At 43.4% G+C, this 14,500-nt stretch overlaps 1 protein-coding gene across 15 annotated transcripts in view; it reads left to right on the plus strand.

The window, feature by feature from the left end:
- The window catches only part of CACNA1D (calcium voltage-gated channel subunit alpha1 D), a 295,348-nt gene that overhangs the window by 161,717 nt on the left and 119,131 nt on the right, over nt 1-14,500 (plus strand). For 10 of the 15 annotated variants that reach the window (XM_059389961.1, XM_059389950.1, XM_059389952.1 and 7 more), the window contains exon 8: nt 767-870. In XM_059389961.1, coding sequence (XP_059245944.1) covers nt 767-870 — 104 coding nt within the window. Of the gene's footprint in view, nt 1-112; nt 217-766; nt 871-14,500 lie in introns of all 15 variants that reach the window. The other 5 variants (XM_059389949.1, XM_059389962.1, XM_059389957.1 and 2 more) reach the window with 1 other exon arrangement.

The raw sequence follows: 14,500 nt of genomic DNA on the forward strand, positions 1-14,500 counted from the left end.
ATCTAAGCAAATGTTTAATTCAATGTATAGAATGCTGTCTCTAACGTGACCGTCTCTCTTTATTAGATCCTCTTTTTAACCCACTCCTATGAGACCATCTTATTTCTTGCAGATGAATGATGCTATGGGATTTGAATTGCCCTGGGTGTATTTTGTCAGTCTCGTCATCTTTGGGTCATTTTTCGTACTAAATCTTGTACTTGGTGTATTGAGCGGGTAAGCTACACCTCTTTCATCTTGAAAGCGGAGTCCTAAGGGCATTTGCCAAGACCACACAGGTTTTGCTAGGTGGGGGCGGCCTGGTGGGTGCTGGACACGTCCTGTGTCCCCTGAGATGCTTTCTCTCCTGCCGAGGCTTCCCGAACCGAGATGCTTCCTGGAACCTCACCAGCCTTGACTGAAAGAAAGCTGTGGAACGGTTATCGACCAGAAACTAATCAGCGCTGTTGCTTGGGATTTAAATAGATTTCATTGTTTGCCCTTTTTGTCTGTCCTAAAATGAGATACATTTATAATTGCTTTATTGGTCTGGATCCCTATATGCAGATTAATTGGTACGAAACAGTAGGCTAAACGAGCTGGTCCTGGCCGACTCCAGCAGCAGCACTTGTCCTTACCCGAAGACAAAAAGGAATGGTCCTGGGTGGGTCCCTGTCCTCAGAGCAGAAGTGTTCCCTCAAAGCCCTGAGTGGTCCGGCAGCTGCCCCTGGGACTCTGCTCTTTAGTAAATGGATAACTGATAACTGGTCTCCTTACATTTTTACAGGTAAATGATGCGATAGGATGGGAATGGCCATGGGTGTATTTTGTTAGTCTGATCATCCTTGGCTCATTTTTCGTCCTTAACCTGGTTCTTGGTGTCCTTAGTGGGTAAGCAGTCAGATGTGTGTTGCACAGTCCATTGCTGCCTCGGGTGGGGCAGCTCCGCGCGTCCCCCAGCTGCGCCCTGCGGCTTCTCTGCATGCGTGTGGACTCTGACATCCCTTCTCTGTGTTGCTTTTGGATTGAACTGTGATTCTCTCTGCCTGTACCTTGTCTGTGAGACTCCATGTTTCTGATGCTTGCCACATGTTATTAATCTCACGAAAGCGTGTCCCTGCAGCCGGGCTCATGTGCAGAAGCCCATGTGCAGAAGCGGATTACAAGGGACTGAAAGGAGTCCCAGCCTTGGTGACTCCCCCCACCCCCACCCAGGAAAGGGCCTTATGTCTTTTGTGCCTGTGTTCCCATCAGTATATAACCTGGCCTTTTTGAGTTACCCACAACCTATCACGAATATATCCAGGGCGCTTCAGATGTTATTGAGAAGGAGGAATGAACCTCGATTACCACATAAGTCCTGAACAATTTCAGAATCTTAAATCCTTCAAGTCATTTATTTGCTTGGTTTTTTGCTGCTGTCACTGTGTGAATTGTCCCTCTAATTCATGATTAGTCTTCGCTTGTGGAATCCCTAATGCAGAGGAATGAGCAGCTTTTGCATACACACTTCCTGTGGCCTTAGGGTCCTCCTCACTTAGTCACCGTATTTGAAATGTCAGTGGGCTGCCGCTACTCCTTGGATGACCTCGTCCCCCCACCCATAGAGAGGACTCTCCGTGGAGAGTGGAGGCTGACTCAGGAAGGGGTTCCTGGTGTTTCTGGGCTCTGCCTGGCCTGTGCCCAGGGATGCCGTCCCAAGCCCCTGGGGTAGCTCTGTATCCTCACCTCCCACAGACACCCAGAAAGAAGGGCACCCTGAGGAGGAAGAAGGGGCTCTCTCAGAAGCTGCTATGAAACTTAGCCAGTGTTGGAAAGCAGGGGCCCCATCTCCCCAGAGGAGGCTTTGTCACGCACCCGGCTCACACTTCCTCAGGAAGTACTGGTGGGACCCTTGATTCCAGGTGATCAAATTCTCACCCCTTTATCTTCCTCTTTCCAAGTTTGTGTCTCAGGGTGGGGGCGAGTGGCCGCCTTCACGGACTGCCGAGTCGGCGGGGCGCCCTGTATCGCCCTTGACCAAACAGGGTCTTCTCCAGAGCGGAGAGCACAGCAACTTGTCCACCCTCTAAACTGCCCTGCCTGTCATCAGGCGGTAATATATTTGCAGTTCTCCTTGACCGAATATGGTCCATTTCACACCATGGACTGTGCATCTCAGGAAGCCCCTCCCTAGAGCCCAGGCCCCCAGGGAGGGGGTAGGGCCGGGCTGAGAGTGTGACTGCATTCTCCCCCTCTTCCACCACCACCACAAGCCCCCACCCACAGAGGACCGACTCTGCAAGGCCCCGCGTCAAAGTCTTGGCACTTGGAAGGTGCTTTCAGACCCATGAAGCTCTTTGGCCGTAGGGTAGTGTCGGGCTGTTACCGGTGGACTTGATCCCTGGGGAAACAGCCTGGTGCCTCTTTTGCCTCAGGAACGGCCCGCACGAGGTTCACAGCAATGCTGGCGTTCATTCCTTGGCGCCCCGTGTCTCCTAAGTTCCACCAAACGGACTGAGGCCATGGAAACTGCTAATTTTAACAGTGCCAGTGACATGCCTCATCTCCAAGCTTCCCAGAGCAGGAGCCACCGCCCGGGCATATGATGAAGCAGCTGGAGACCGGGGAAAGGAAAAGGTGGGCGGAGGGGGGCTCCTTATCAGAACGGCCGGCATTAAATGTGGGCCCCCATGGAGGCTGACAACAAGGAACACCCCTGTGGGACAGCCCGTTTGCTGGGATCTATTTTAGGGACAGTAATAAGTAATTTTGAAACCTTTTGGTATCAGAACAAAAGTAGATCCGTTCTGAGGGAGACTGCAATGGCGTGGCCGGCGCCAGGCCAGAGAACAGAGGTGCCGGGGTGTCTAAGCCACTGACGGGGCGCTGGGCTCAGGCTCTCCTTGCCAAGTGGGGAGAAGGCTGTGAAGCAGATCAGGAGGCTGCTCCCACCTTCCTGGACAGCCCCCTGCCCCTCCACCTTGCTCCTCCCCCTTGACTGGGGGAAATCAAAACAAGCACTTCCTCGTTGCGTCTTTTAAAATTTTGCTTTAGTCTTAAGAGTCTTCACAATTTTTGTAGGGAACACGGGAGGGAGGTAGAGGTAGAGGTTAAAAGGACGACAGCTTGTGTCGCGTGGCCCCCCGAGGGGACACCAGACCAGCGCACACATAATCCTTAAAGCGCGGAACTAAAAGCCTCCCATTTTAGAAATTTGGAACTGTCGCCTTCTGTTGAAGATTCATTCAATGATGCTTGTGTGTCTTTAAGTCTGTTAACCCATCGGAAATACGTGTTTCTGCCCTTGACTGTGTGTGTGTGTGGCCATGCCATCCTTTTGTATTGGTGACCTGGTTTTAACCTGCACACTGGGTTTGGTGTTGGTCCGTGTTGAAAGCATTCTAAGATGGATGCTTTGGAAAAATCTTTGGTTGTACAACAGATGGCTTTTCTCAAGGTGAGTATGAAGTTTATAAAGTGTGCACCCTGTGTAACCAAGCATGAACACAGATGAAGACTTTTTTGTCTCTGACGAGAGCGTTCTCTGGGGAGGGGGAGCTGAGAAGGTCTGCAGCTCGGGCTGCAATTCCACGTTGTCATTGAGGAGATGGTCCCCTCATGCCCAGGGATTGGAAAGAATGTCTCATTTACGTCTGTAAGTCAGGCAGATTTGTCTCTTCCCATGCTGGGGTTTTTTTTGTTTTCTGGTTGTTTTTTTTTGTTTGTTTGTTTGTGTGTGTGCGGCTTTTTGGTTTTGTTTTGTTTTTAGAAGCTTGATTTTTTTCTTTTTTCCTATTTTAAAAATTGTTCATTTAACGCCTTGTCCCTTTTGAGGTTTTTGCCAGTAAATAGAATAAGAGAATTCACTGGTGTCCCAGTGCTTGGTTTCTTTAGAATCACTGCCAGATTCCCAGCGGGGGAAATGGAGGTCCCGGGCAGTAGGCTCTCTTCTTCACCTGCAGGACCCGCCAGATGCCAGGCATACCTGTGGTAAGGCCCCCAAGGTGTGGTTCAGACCCCCAAGAAGAGACTGGTAGAGGTGAAGGTCTGAGTTCTGGTCCTCCCAGTGTCACTCACTAACTCTGGGACTTCATTTTGTAGCCCTGAGCTTTGGTCTCCTGGTCCCTCAAGGAGCGATGGCCCTGCTGCACAGCCCTCCCCATGGAGGGGCTGGCTTTATCTCAGCTAATGAACGTAAAAGTAAAGCAGTGAAGGATTATACTCAGTGAATGCATCTTCATCCTAAATCCACGGACCTCCTCCCTGTCCCCTCTCTGGGTGAAGTGGGGACGGACACAGGGAGCTCTTTGGAAATCAAAGTGGGCCGTTTTCTGGATTTCCCAGGAAGTGACCACAGGGACCGAGCTTTGTTTATGCATGAGTCCTGTACTCTGTGCCCCCAAGAGGAGGCCGTGGAAGTTCGTTGTCAGCCACAAAGCGTTTTGCAGCTCTAAATTGTCGTGATTCGTGTTCTCTCGGACAGTGATTTTTTGCACAATGTAGAGGAAAGGCCTTCCTGGAGTGTTGTGGTTAATCATACCAGGTTTAGAGTTGGAGAGCCAAGACGTGATTCTGCTTGAGCCTCAGTTTCTTCATCTGTGCAGTGGAGCTGATCACACCCACCGCGTGGGTTGCGTGAGGATTCGGTGCACTTGAGCGGAGCGTGCTTCCTCTTTGGCACTGTGGTGGCTCGCGTGAGAGAAGAGAAAACGTGATCTGATGCAAGAAAAAATCGAATCAACTCAGTCCTTCTAAACTAATAATAACGGGCCAAGATCGGCCTACATTAGTGGAAAGTCAAAGTTATATAATATTTTTAAATGTTTTGTTGCGTCCACACGTGTATATATAATGACATAAGCCAATGATTACCAAAGGATATTGTTACATAAACCACCTCCTGGGCCTGCTTTAAAGAATAGATTAAAATCATTTGTAACTCGCCTATGAATTTGGAGCTTTGGTTTTGCCAGCATCTTAGGGAAAATATTTGAAACACTTTCTTAAGCAGGCTTTGCATGTTAGAAGAGAAGTGTTTCTTTGTAAAGCAGATTTTGTGACCTAAGACTGAATGTGAACCCAGCCCAAGTCTCTCTCGGTTCGGTTCGAAGCCCGTCATCTCTAAATGGTGTCCTTTGTGTCCCAGTGAGCTCCAATCCACCAGATCACAGCTATCTTAAATCATTGTTCCAATCGTGCGTTACCGAAGGCCCATTCATCTTAACTTCAGAAGTTTTGAAGGAACATGGAGGAGGTGAGGCATTATTGAAAAGAAAAGGCCATTTTCAAGCCAGGTGATGATTCTGAGTTTCACCGTTGCGTTCTTTCTATACCCCCCCCCCTCTAGTTGCACCAAGTCCCAGGGCCTCATGAAGACTCAGGCAGGCACCAGGCAGGCACCAGGCAGCTATGGGCACGGAGGGAATGGAGAGGGAGGGTGGTGGTAGCCATGGGACTCTGGACTGCGTGATTTGGGGATTTTCCAGAGCAGGATCTGGTTTGGGTCCTCATCGTTCGCACCCTGGTCCATTTAAATCCCCACCATACTGAGCCACGGGAGGTCAGAGATGGCCTCTGACTTCTCCTTGAATACTGACTCAGGAGGCAAAACACAGCAGGTAGATGGTTGTTGTATCACTTGTGAATGTTTTCTAAGTGGAGACATAACCTCTGGGAAGAGGCAGTCTTATAAATTATTCATGACCAGAATTAGGTTTTGCTCTCATTCAACTCTTGACCGGCATCTGCTGATTGAAAACGAACACCAGAATTTCCTCCTATACATAAGTGCTCTGACGTAGCTGCGTCTTAGAAGAGTCGTGGCATTGCTTACAGCATTTGAAAATGCGTGTTGTTAGGCGATGGGATAGTCAGGCTGCCCATGGGATTGGGTGTCCCTATATTACGGAATGAAGTTGTATTGATTCATGACTTAATTCTGTATCCTGACCAGCAGACTAGGAAACCACATCGAGGTCTAGTCTAAAAACGACATAGAGAGTACAGGGTTCTTAGTAGATCTTATCACTCAAAAAAAAAAAATCTGTATGTAATCCATGATGATTATGCTACCAGAATTCCAGACAAAGATGCGTTTAATGATCAGTGGCAGCAAAATGTATTTTCTCCCATTTACCTGGGTTTGTCTTTGGTCTGAGTAGGCTAAGGTGTGAAAGATCTGTTCACACAGTTGGAGGTCTCTCTTGCATTTAGAAGTCATGCCATGAGAGAGGTTGAAGGTCAAGGGACAGCGCCCTGGGCCCTCTAATGCCTTCACCTAGTTTGGCTTGGGTAGAACAAGGAATTGAGCCCCGCCGCAGTTACACGTGGAAGAGTGCTATCTTTCCTCTTTCTCAGGAAGAACCAGGCTAAACGGTTATCTGTACTTTCAAACCCTGAACTTTCCTGTTGCAGAGTTAGAAGGCTATTGGGGAGTAGCTGGCAGCTGGATCCTGGTGCTGTTGGTACCTCAATACCTGAGGGGCCCAGGATGCTAGCCACACCTGACATTAACAAGTGAATGGTAACTTCCCTGACGCTGGCTCATAGCTACTGTTTCCATAGAAATGGCTGTGGGGATCTGTGGAAGCAGAGGTAAGTGAAAGTTTTCGCTGATCCTTGTTTCCATCAAGCTGACGTCTGTTTCCGTGGCAACAGCAGTGGCCAGCGGCCAGCCAGGCACTAGCAGCAGCACATTCAGGAGAGCCTTCTCACTTGTCAGCTGTGGCTGTCATCTGTTCCTGACCGGGTTCCTTTTTAATAATGCAGAGCAAAGACCTCGGAGGACCGGGAGGCACTTCTGGCCACGTGTGCCCTCCTGGGCGTCCGTCCTGCTGATGGAGAGCTCTGTACTAAGCAGCGGCTCCACCGGCAGGCAGCCTTCCCTCCACCGCCCTCTGGCGTGTTGATGGGCAGTTAGGAGAGGGGGAGAGGTAGTGCCGGTGTCGGCGTTGTGTACGGTGGGTTGTTGAGTGTTGATCCCAAGTCCTAGGGGAAGAGGATTCACTACAGTACTTCTATCCACAGACCTAGCTCTTCATAAAGCTGCTGGTAATTTAATGGTCAAAATTAAAGCCATAATTTTCCCTGTTCCCTATGCGATCGGTGGCCTTAACTGTTGCTGTCACTTTTACAACGGAAGGAATGTTTATGAATTCAATAATTTGCCTTCTTGTGAGAAACATACTGATGCTTGCTCCTAAGATGCTACTGTCAACCATATGTCAGTCTTTTTTTTTTTTTTTTTTTTCACCCCTTCTGTGAGATGTTCTTTTGCAGGCTGGTAGCCTTGCTGCCAGAGATCATCAAATATTGGTCTAGCCTGGCAGCTCTACCTACAAAGACCAGGATGTCTGTAGTACAGGGAGCTTATCTTTACTCAAGTCTGGCAGTTGCTCCTTTCTTGGAGTTTCATGTTAATATTTAGCTGATGCATGCACCCCAGCCCCAAGTAGCCTCCTCCCGTACGAGAGGGCTCTCCCAGGCCCCCAAGGTGGAGGGGAGCAGCACGTGTTGCTCTGATATCATAGGATGGAGAGCACGTGCGTAGAGGCAGGGAGTGAGGTATTGAGCAGTGTCTGGTTCTAAACCCTGACAGATACCATCAAAACGTCTTCCCTCTGAAGCAGAACAAAACTCTGATATTCAGAGCTGTATCTGTGAGGATCAAATGAAGACACAGAGCCACCACATTATGAGAATTTAGACTGGCTCTCTAGAAGCCCCGAAAAATTGTGGATTTCTTGTCTCTAGAGGGCTTTCTGACTGTCTGTCTTCCTCCACAGTTTGGACGAAGGCAATATGCCTAGAGGCGGTATTGGGGTCTGACCGTGTATCTGCTGGTTGGCTTCAATATAATGGAATAATAAGAAGCAGGAAATCTTGCTAGGTACTTCCTACCCCCCCCTTAATTAGATTTCTTAAGAAAAAAAAGTGACGTCATCATTTCATGAATATTTTTTACGTGCTTACACGATAATGTATTTGCGAAACACCTTACTAGACACTGGGTTTCTAATAATGAGACAAAGTAGCGTTTTTGTCTATATGAAGCTTTTATCTAATGGGGAAGACAGAGATTATAATGATAACTTCTATAAATTCTTTGAAAGAAAGGTATGGAGTGCTGTGAGAGTGTTTAAACGGCACAGCTGATTTCCAGGGGCTGAGGAGAAGCCTCCTGGAGGAAGAGAAGAATGAACGAACAGCTATCATATCCAGGCAAGATGGGGGAGGGGGTGGCGGGAAGGTATTCCAGTCAAAGGGAAACTCCTCCAAGGCCTTGCCATGGGAGGGAGCAGATGTTGGAATAACTGAGCAAAGCCAGGGGGACAGGCAACCAGGGAACAGGGAAAGGAGGGCGGAGAGAAGAGACTGATCAGCAAAACCCAGATCAAGAAAGGTCATCCTAAATCACATCACAGTCATTAGCTAAAGGGTCAACCTACTGATGAGTTTGAAGCAGGAAGTTTGTAATTTATGTTTGTGTTTTAGAAGAATGATTCTATGTTACAATGTCTTCAGCTTACCTTAAGGTAACAACAACAAAATTAAATGACTTTGTGAATGGATAGAAGGTGGATAGAGAGGTGATAAAGAGAATCTAGAAAATGTTAATTGCCGAATTTAGATGATAGGCGTATGGGTATTGACTGCATAATTCTTTGTATTTCTGAGAATGTTTGACTATTTTCTTAACAAAATGGAAAAGTTCACGTATAAAAATCACTCTGGCTGCTGCAGTATGCATGGACTGGGTTGTTAGAAGATTGGATATGGGGAGGTCAATTCAGACTGTTTTATAATTGACTTCTAGCCACAACACAGTAGCAGTTCCAGAGTGGACCTTTTACCATAAACGGCTATAAAACTGGCCAAAGCATCTGAAGCAGGTTTTTTCCACCCCTGAGGACAATGGAAATAGGCAGTATAGGATTGGGATCCCTAAGAGAAGGGAAACGCATCAAGTAAGCCCCCATAATTGCCCTGGTCTTCTGCCTGAGGACACTCTTAGGATTAAGGCACAGGGAGGAAGAGCCCAGCAGAGGACAGCAGACTATTTGCTGAAGAGGCAAAGAGCAGACAGTGGGCTGCTGAGACAGCTGGAATTTTCAGGGCAGGGTACTGAAGAGGGGTGTACAGAGGAGGGGCTCTGGAAATCTAGGGATTCTCTTAAATCTTTGACTGTAAGCTGCTGTGTGCCACATGAGACTATCAAAGCAAAGTGGAGAACAGCCGCTAGAAAGCTGTGAGCTGCTGGAAACCTCACCGTGCTGGGAAACGGGGGGTTCTGATCAGCTGGAGTGGACTGACCTTGAGGCATACATTGGATGTTCAGTTGGGGCTCCTTTCGCTCTGTAAGAAGAGCTACTGTTAGACCTGCCCTAACAAAGCTTAAAAACAAGTTTCAAAAGGCTCCTGTTAAGCAGCCGATTAATTCGATACCTGCCAGAACAAAAGTCAACACCCGTTACCGAAGACACCTGACTCCAGATGTTCTCCTCAGTGTTTCTCCACATCATTAAGAGTCACAGGACAGGAAAAGAAACAAGAAAACATGATTCATAGTCACAGGGAAGAAGTCAGTAGAAACAAATGGAGAGATGACAAAAGTGTTGCAATTAGAAACCAAAGACTTTGAAATTGCTACTATAAACCTACTTAAAGAATTGAAGGAAAGGTTGGCTATATTAAAGGAACAGATGGCAAAGCTCAGTGAAGAAATAGAGGAAATACTATATCTGGAGTCAACAGTTAGAACACTGGGAGAAAAAGATAAAATGTCAGTGAAGAAAACTTAATGATCTCCAGGACAATATTAATCAGATAACTGTGAAACTGAAGTTCCAGAAGTAGAAGAGAGATCGAAGAAGAAACAATTTCTAAAGAAATAATTTTGCCTCAAATGTTGCAATTTTTTTGAAAAACTGAATTCAAAGTCCAGGATGCTTAACAAACCCCAGGCAGTATAAGCACAAGGAGAAGCACATCTAGACCCATCAAAGGCAAATTGCCAAGAATAAAAACTAGAATATTTTAGAAGAAACCAGAGAGGAAAAGGCAATTTTGTCCTGGGAGAAACTAAGATTATACAGTGACTTATTCTCAGATACGATGTCAGCTGTAGAATAATGGAATGGCATCTTTTGAGGGCTTGAAAGAAAAAAAAAAAAAACCAAAACAATTCTGTATTCAGTTACATGTTCCTCAGAAAGTTCAGATGAATTAAAGAAATTTGCAGGGAAGGATTAGTCACCATCAAATCTGCAATATAGGAACAGTTAAAGGAAATTCTTCAGGCTAAAGAAAATAATACCAGATTTTTAAAATATACATTAAAAAATAAGGAATGCCAAAAATGGTAAAAACCAGTAGGGAATTTTCCTCATTTCTGAACTACTTTAAAAGATGATGAAAATGAAAGTAATAACCACATTGTAGGGACCACAGTATGTTTAAAAAAAAAAACATGACAACAATAGCACAAAGATAGAATTAAATGGAATTTTACTATTGTAATGTTCTTACATTATATATGAAATAATATGAATTCATGGTAGTCAACTCAGGATTTACTGAATTTACTGTAGTAAATTCAGGATGACTATGTAAATCTTTAGAGCAGTGGTTTAAAAGTAAAGTGTTACCTTAAAAGCCAAAAGAAGAGTTAAAATGGAATGCTAAATAGTAATTATACTCAGTTATCCAAAGTAAAGCAGGAAAGGAACAAAGAACATGTGGGATGAACCAAAAACCAAGAGCAAGATGGTAGACATAAATCCAACCGCATCAGTAAGTGCATTAAATGCAAGTGGACACAATTTAATTAAAAGACATGTCAGCTGCATATAAAAATACAAGAGGCTATAAATTTAAAGATTAAAAACAAAACAATGGGGTAATATTAATACCACACAAAAGAAATTTCAATGCAAGCAAGCATCTCATAAAGGGATCAGTTCATCGAGAAGATGTGAGGATTCTAAATGTCTTTAAAATACATGAAGAGGGGCACCTGGGTGGCTCAGTCGTTAAGTGTCTGCCTTCAGCTCAGGTCATGATCCTAGGGTCCCGGGATCGAGCCCCACATTGGGCTTTCTGCTCAGCGGGAAGCCTGCTTCTCCCTCTCTCACTTCCCCTGCTTGTGTTTCCTCTCTCACTGTGTCTCTTTCTCTGATAAATAAAATTTTTAAAAAATAAACAATAAAATACATGAAGAAATAAGCTTTAATGTGCATGAAGGGAGGCCTGTAAAGTAAAAAGCACGTGGAGAAACTGAGAAATCCACAAACATAGATGAAAGTTCTTATTATCCCCTTTCAATAATTAATAGAGTGGGGAGAAGAAAAACACTAAGTATAGGTAATACCCAAGCACTATCAGCCAAACTGAGCTAATTGATAATTATAGAACACTATATCCAGTAACTGCAAGAATACACATTCTGTTCACAAGTACATGGAACATTAACCGAGGTAGATCAAATATGGGCATCAGAAGTCTCACTCAACATAACAAGATTGAAATCTCAGAAGTGTGTTTTTTCTAACAGCAATAAATGTGAAGTAGAAGTCAATCACAATAAAATGTCTAGACAGTTCTCCAAATATTTGAGAATTCGATGACATATCTCTAACGTACAATTCAAGGAGAAATATTACAGTAAATGTGATAAAATATTTGATCCTGGAAAATGAAAATGCAGCATCTCAGAATTCACGTTATCCATCTAAAGGAGTGCTGAGAGGGAGAGAGGAAAGCTTTAAATGCAATAGTCTACATTCTCGTTTAAGCATCTAGAAAAAGGGCAAAAATTTGTCCGAGGTAAGTAGAAAATAAGAAAGGAAGCCAATGAAAGAGGAAACCCAAATAACAGGTAAAGTTAACAAAGACAAAAGTGGGCTCTTGGAAAAGCTTATTCATACCAGATCTGTATCAAGACTCACCAAAATAGAAAAAAGCAAATTTTAAATTATTAGTAATGAAATAGGGACATCGCCACAGACATTAAAGCAATAGCAAGAGAATAGGGTAAAACATTTTATGAGAATAAGATTTTATGAGAATAAGATCCTAAGATTTCTTAGGAGAAATCGGCAAATTTCTTGAAAAAATACAGCTTACTGGAATGGACTCTAATCAATAAAAAATGAATGAGCCCCTTTATTTGCTTTTTAAATAGAATTCAAAATCACAAACCGTCTTTCAAAGAGAACTAGAGGCCTCGATGATGTCAAAGGTGAATTATGTCAAACGATTGAGAATGTCATTCTTAAAAAAAAAAAAAAAAAAACCTTTGGCAGATAATTGAGAGTGGACATTTTCCATGTCCTTTTATGAGGCCAGAATAACCTGAATATGAAACCAAACAGCCGTTATAACATCTTTCATTAATATGATGTAACAGTTCTCAAATATTAGCAAATCTAATCAAGCAAGATGAAAGGAACAATACTTTAAGAACAAATGGGATTTATACCAAAAATACAAGGTTGATTCACCACTGGAAACTCAAACAATGTAATTTGCCATATTAACCAAATGAAGGAGAAAAACCATATGATATTCTCAGTAAATACAGAAAATGCTACTGACCGTGTTCTGTAACCATGATAAAAACTCAGCAAACTAGGAATACATGGGAACTTCCTCAGCCTGAAAAATCTTGTCTACAAAAAAACAAAAACCTCACAAGATTGTACCTAATACCATCCCTAATGGTGAAAGACTGAAATGCTTTTTTTCCCTACGCTTAGAAACAAGGTAATCCTACCTCTCTCACCCCTTTTTTCAACATTATACTATAAGCACTATCTAGTGCGTTGAAACAAGAAAAAGAAAAAGCAGAATGATTAGAAAGCAAAACCTATTTCTATTTACAAAGTGACCAAAAACCTGTTAGAAGTGGGAAATGAACATAGCAAGATCACAGAATATAGGGTCAATTTACAAAAATTAATTTTATTCCTGTATACAAGCTGCATGTGTGTGGCAAATGAACTTTGAGGAAGCATTAAAACATTGACAAATTAGAATACTTGGGCATAAAGATGAGGAAAAATATGGAAGATCTCTACGCTGAAGAGTATAAAACACAGATTAGTCAAATCAAAGATGCTCTAAAATAAATGAAGATGTCCCATGATCATGGGTTGGAAGACACAATATTATGAACATGTCCGTTTCCCTCAAAATTTCTACACATCCAGTGCTATCCCATTTACAAATCTTAATAGCTTTTTTTTAAAAGACATTGACAAGCTGATTCTAAAATTCACATATAATTACTGATTTTCACATAACCAAAATAATCTTGACGATGGACAAAGTTAAAGGGCTTACACTACCTGGTTTCAAGACTTACTCTGAGGCAAAGTAGATTTAGTGTCATCCTGGCAAAAAGATAGATATATAGAATACTTGAGTGGAATAGAAAATCCAGAAATATAGCTATGGTCATTTTTTTTAAACAAGATGCTAAGTAATCTGATGGAGAAAAAAATCTTCTTAGTAAAATACAATGAATTAATGGACCTTGACCGTTAGCTCACACTGGACACAAATGCTGACTTGAAATGGACCATTAAAAAGCAAAAAATGACCTTTCTAGATGATTTTGCCCTTCAGAAATAGGAATTTGCGAGGGAAACCACATCCTAGGGGAAATCTTTCCTCTGTCTATAGATAGTTATCTGACAGAATTGTAGCTATAATATACAAAGAACTCTTAACAACTAAGAAGATAACCCAATTAAAAATAGCAAGAGACTTGGACAGATACTATATAAAGGAATATATAAGAGCAGCCAATGTGCATGTAAAGATGATCAAAATCCTTAGTCACCAGGAAAATGCAAGTTAAAACTGCAATGAGAGACCCATAACAAGAGTAGAACAGCTAAAATTAAGATGAACAATATCAAGTGTTGACAAGAATACAGAGCGATTTATGCACTCATACATTGCTCATAGAAGCATAAAATGGCTCAACCACTTTGGCAAAATATGTCAGTTTCTTATAAAGTTAAACAAAAACCATACTGGCCCAGCAGTCCCATCCCTGTGGGTAATGACCCAAAAGAAATGAAAACCTATGTCCACCATGCCTTGTCTATGAACATTCAAAGAGCTTTGTTCTAGAGGCTCCAACCTGGAAAAGCCCCAATGTTTGTCAACAGGAAAGTAAATAGATTGTAATGGAATCAGAAATTGGCATACTATCCAGCAGGACAAAGAAATGGAAACACTAATGCCTTGTTATTCATGAAGCTCAAAAGTGTTGTGCTGAAGGAAGAGAGCCCAGTACAAAAGAGAGTAGTATATGCTGTGAGTCTGAAGTTCTAGAATAAATAAAATTAATCCATAATATAGAACTTAGATCGCTGACTTTTTCAGGTAGGAGAGGGGCGATTGGCTGGGAAAGGAAATGAGATACTTGGGCTGTGGCGTATGTGTTCTGTATATCTTGACGGGGCTGTTGTCAGTGAGGAGTGTCAATGTTCGCTAAACCACAAACTTGAAACACATGCGTTTTTATTCA

Source organism: Mustela nigripes, chromosome 2, assembly GCF_022355385.1.
Source record: "Mustela nigripes isolate SB6536 chromosome 2, MUSNIG.SB6536, whole genome shotgun sequence".
NCBI lineage: Eukaryota > Metazoa > Chordata > Mammalia > Carnivora > Mustelidae > Mustela > Mustela nigripes.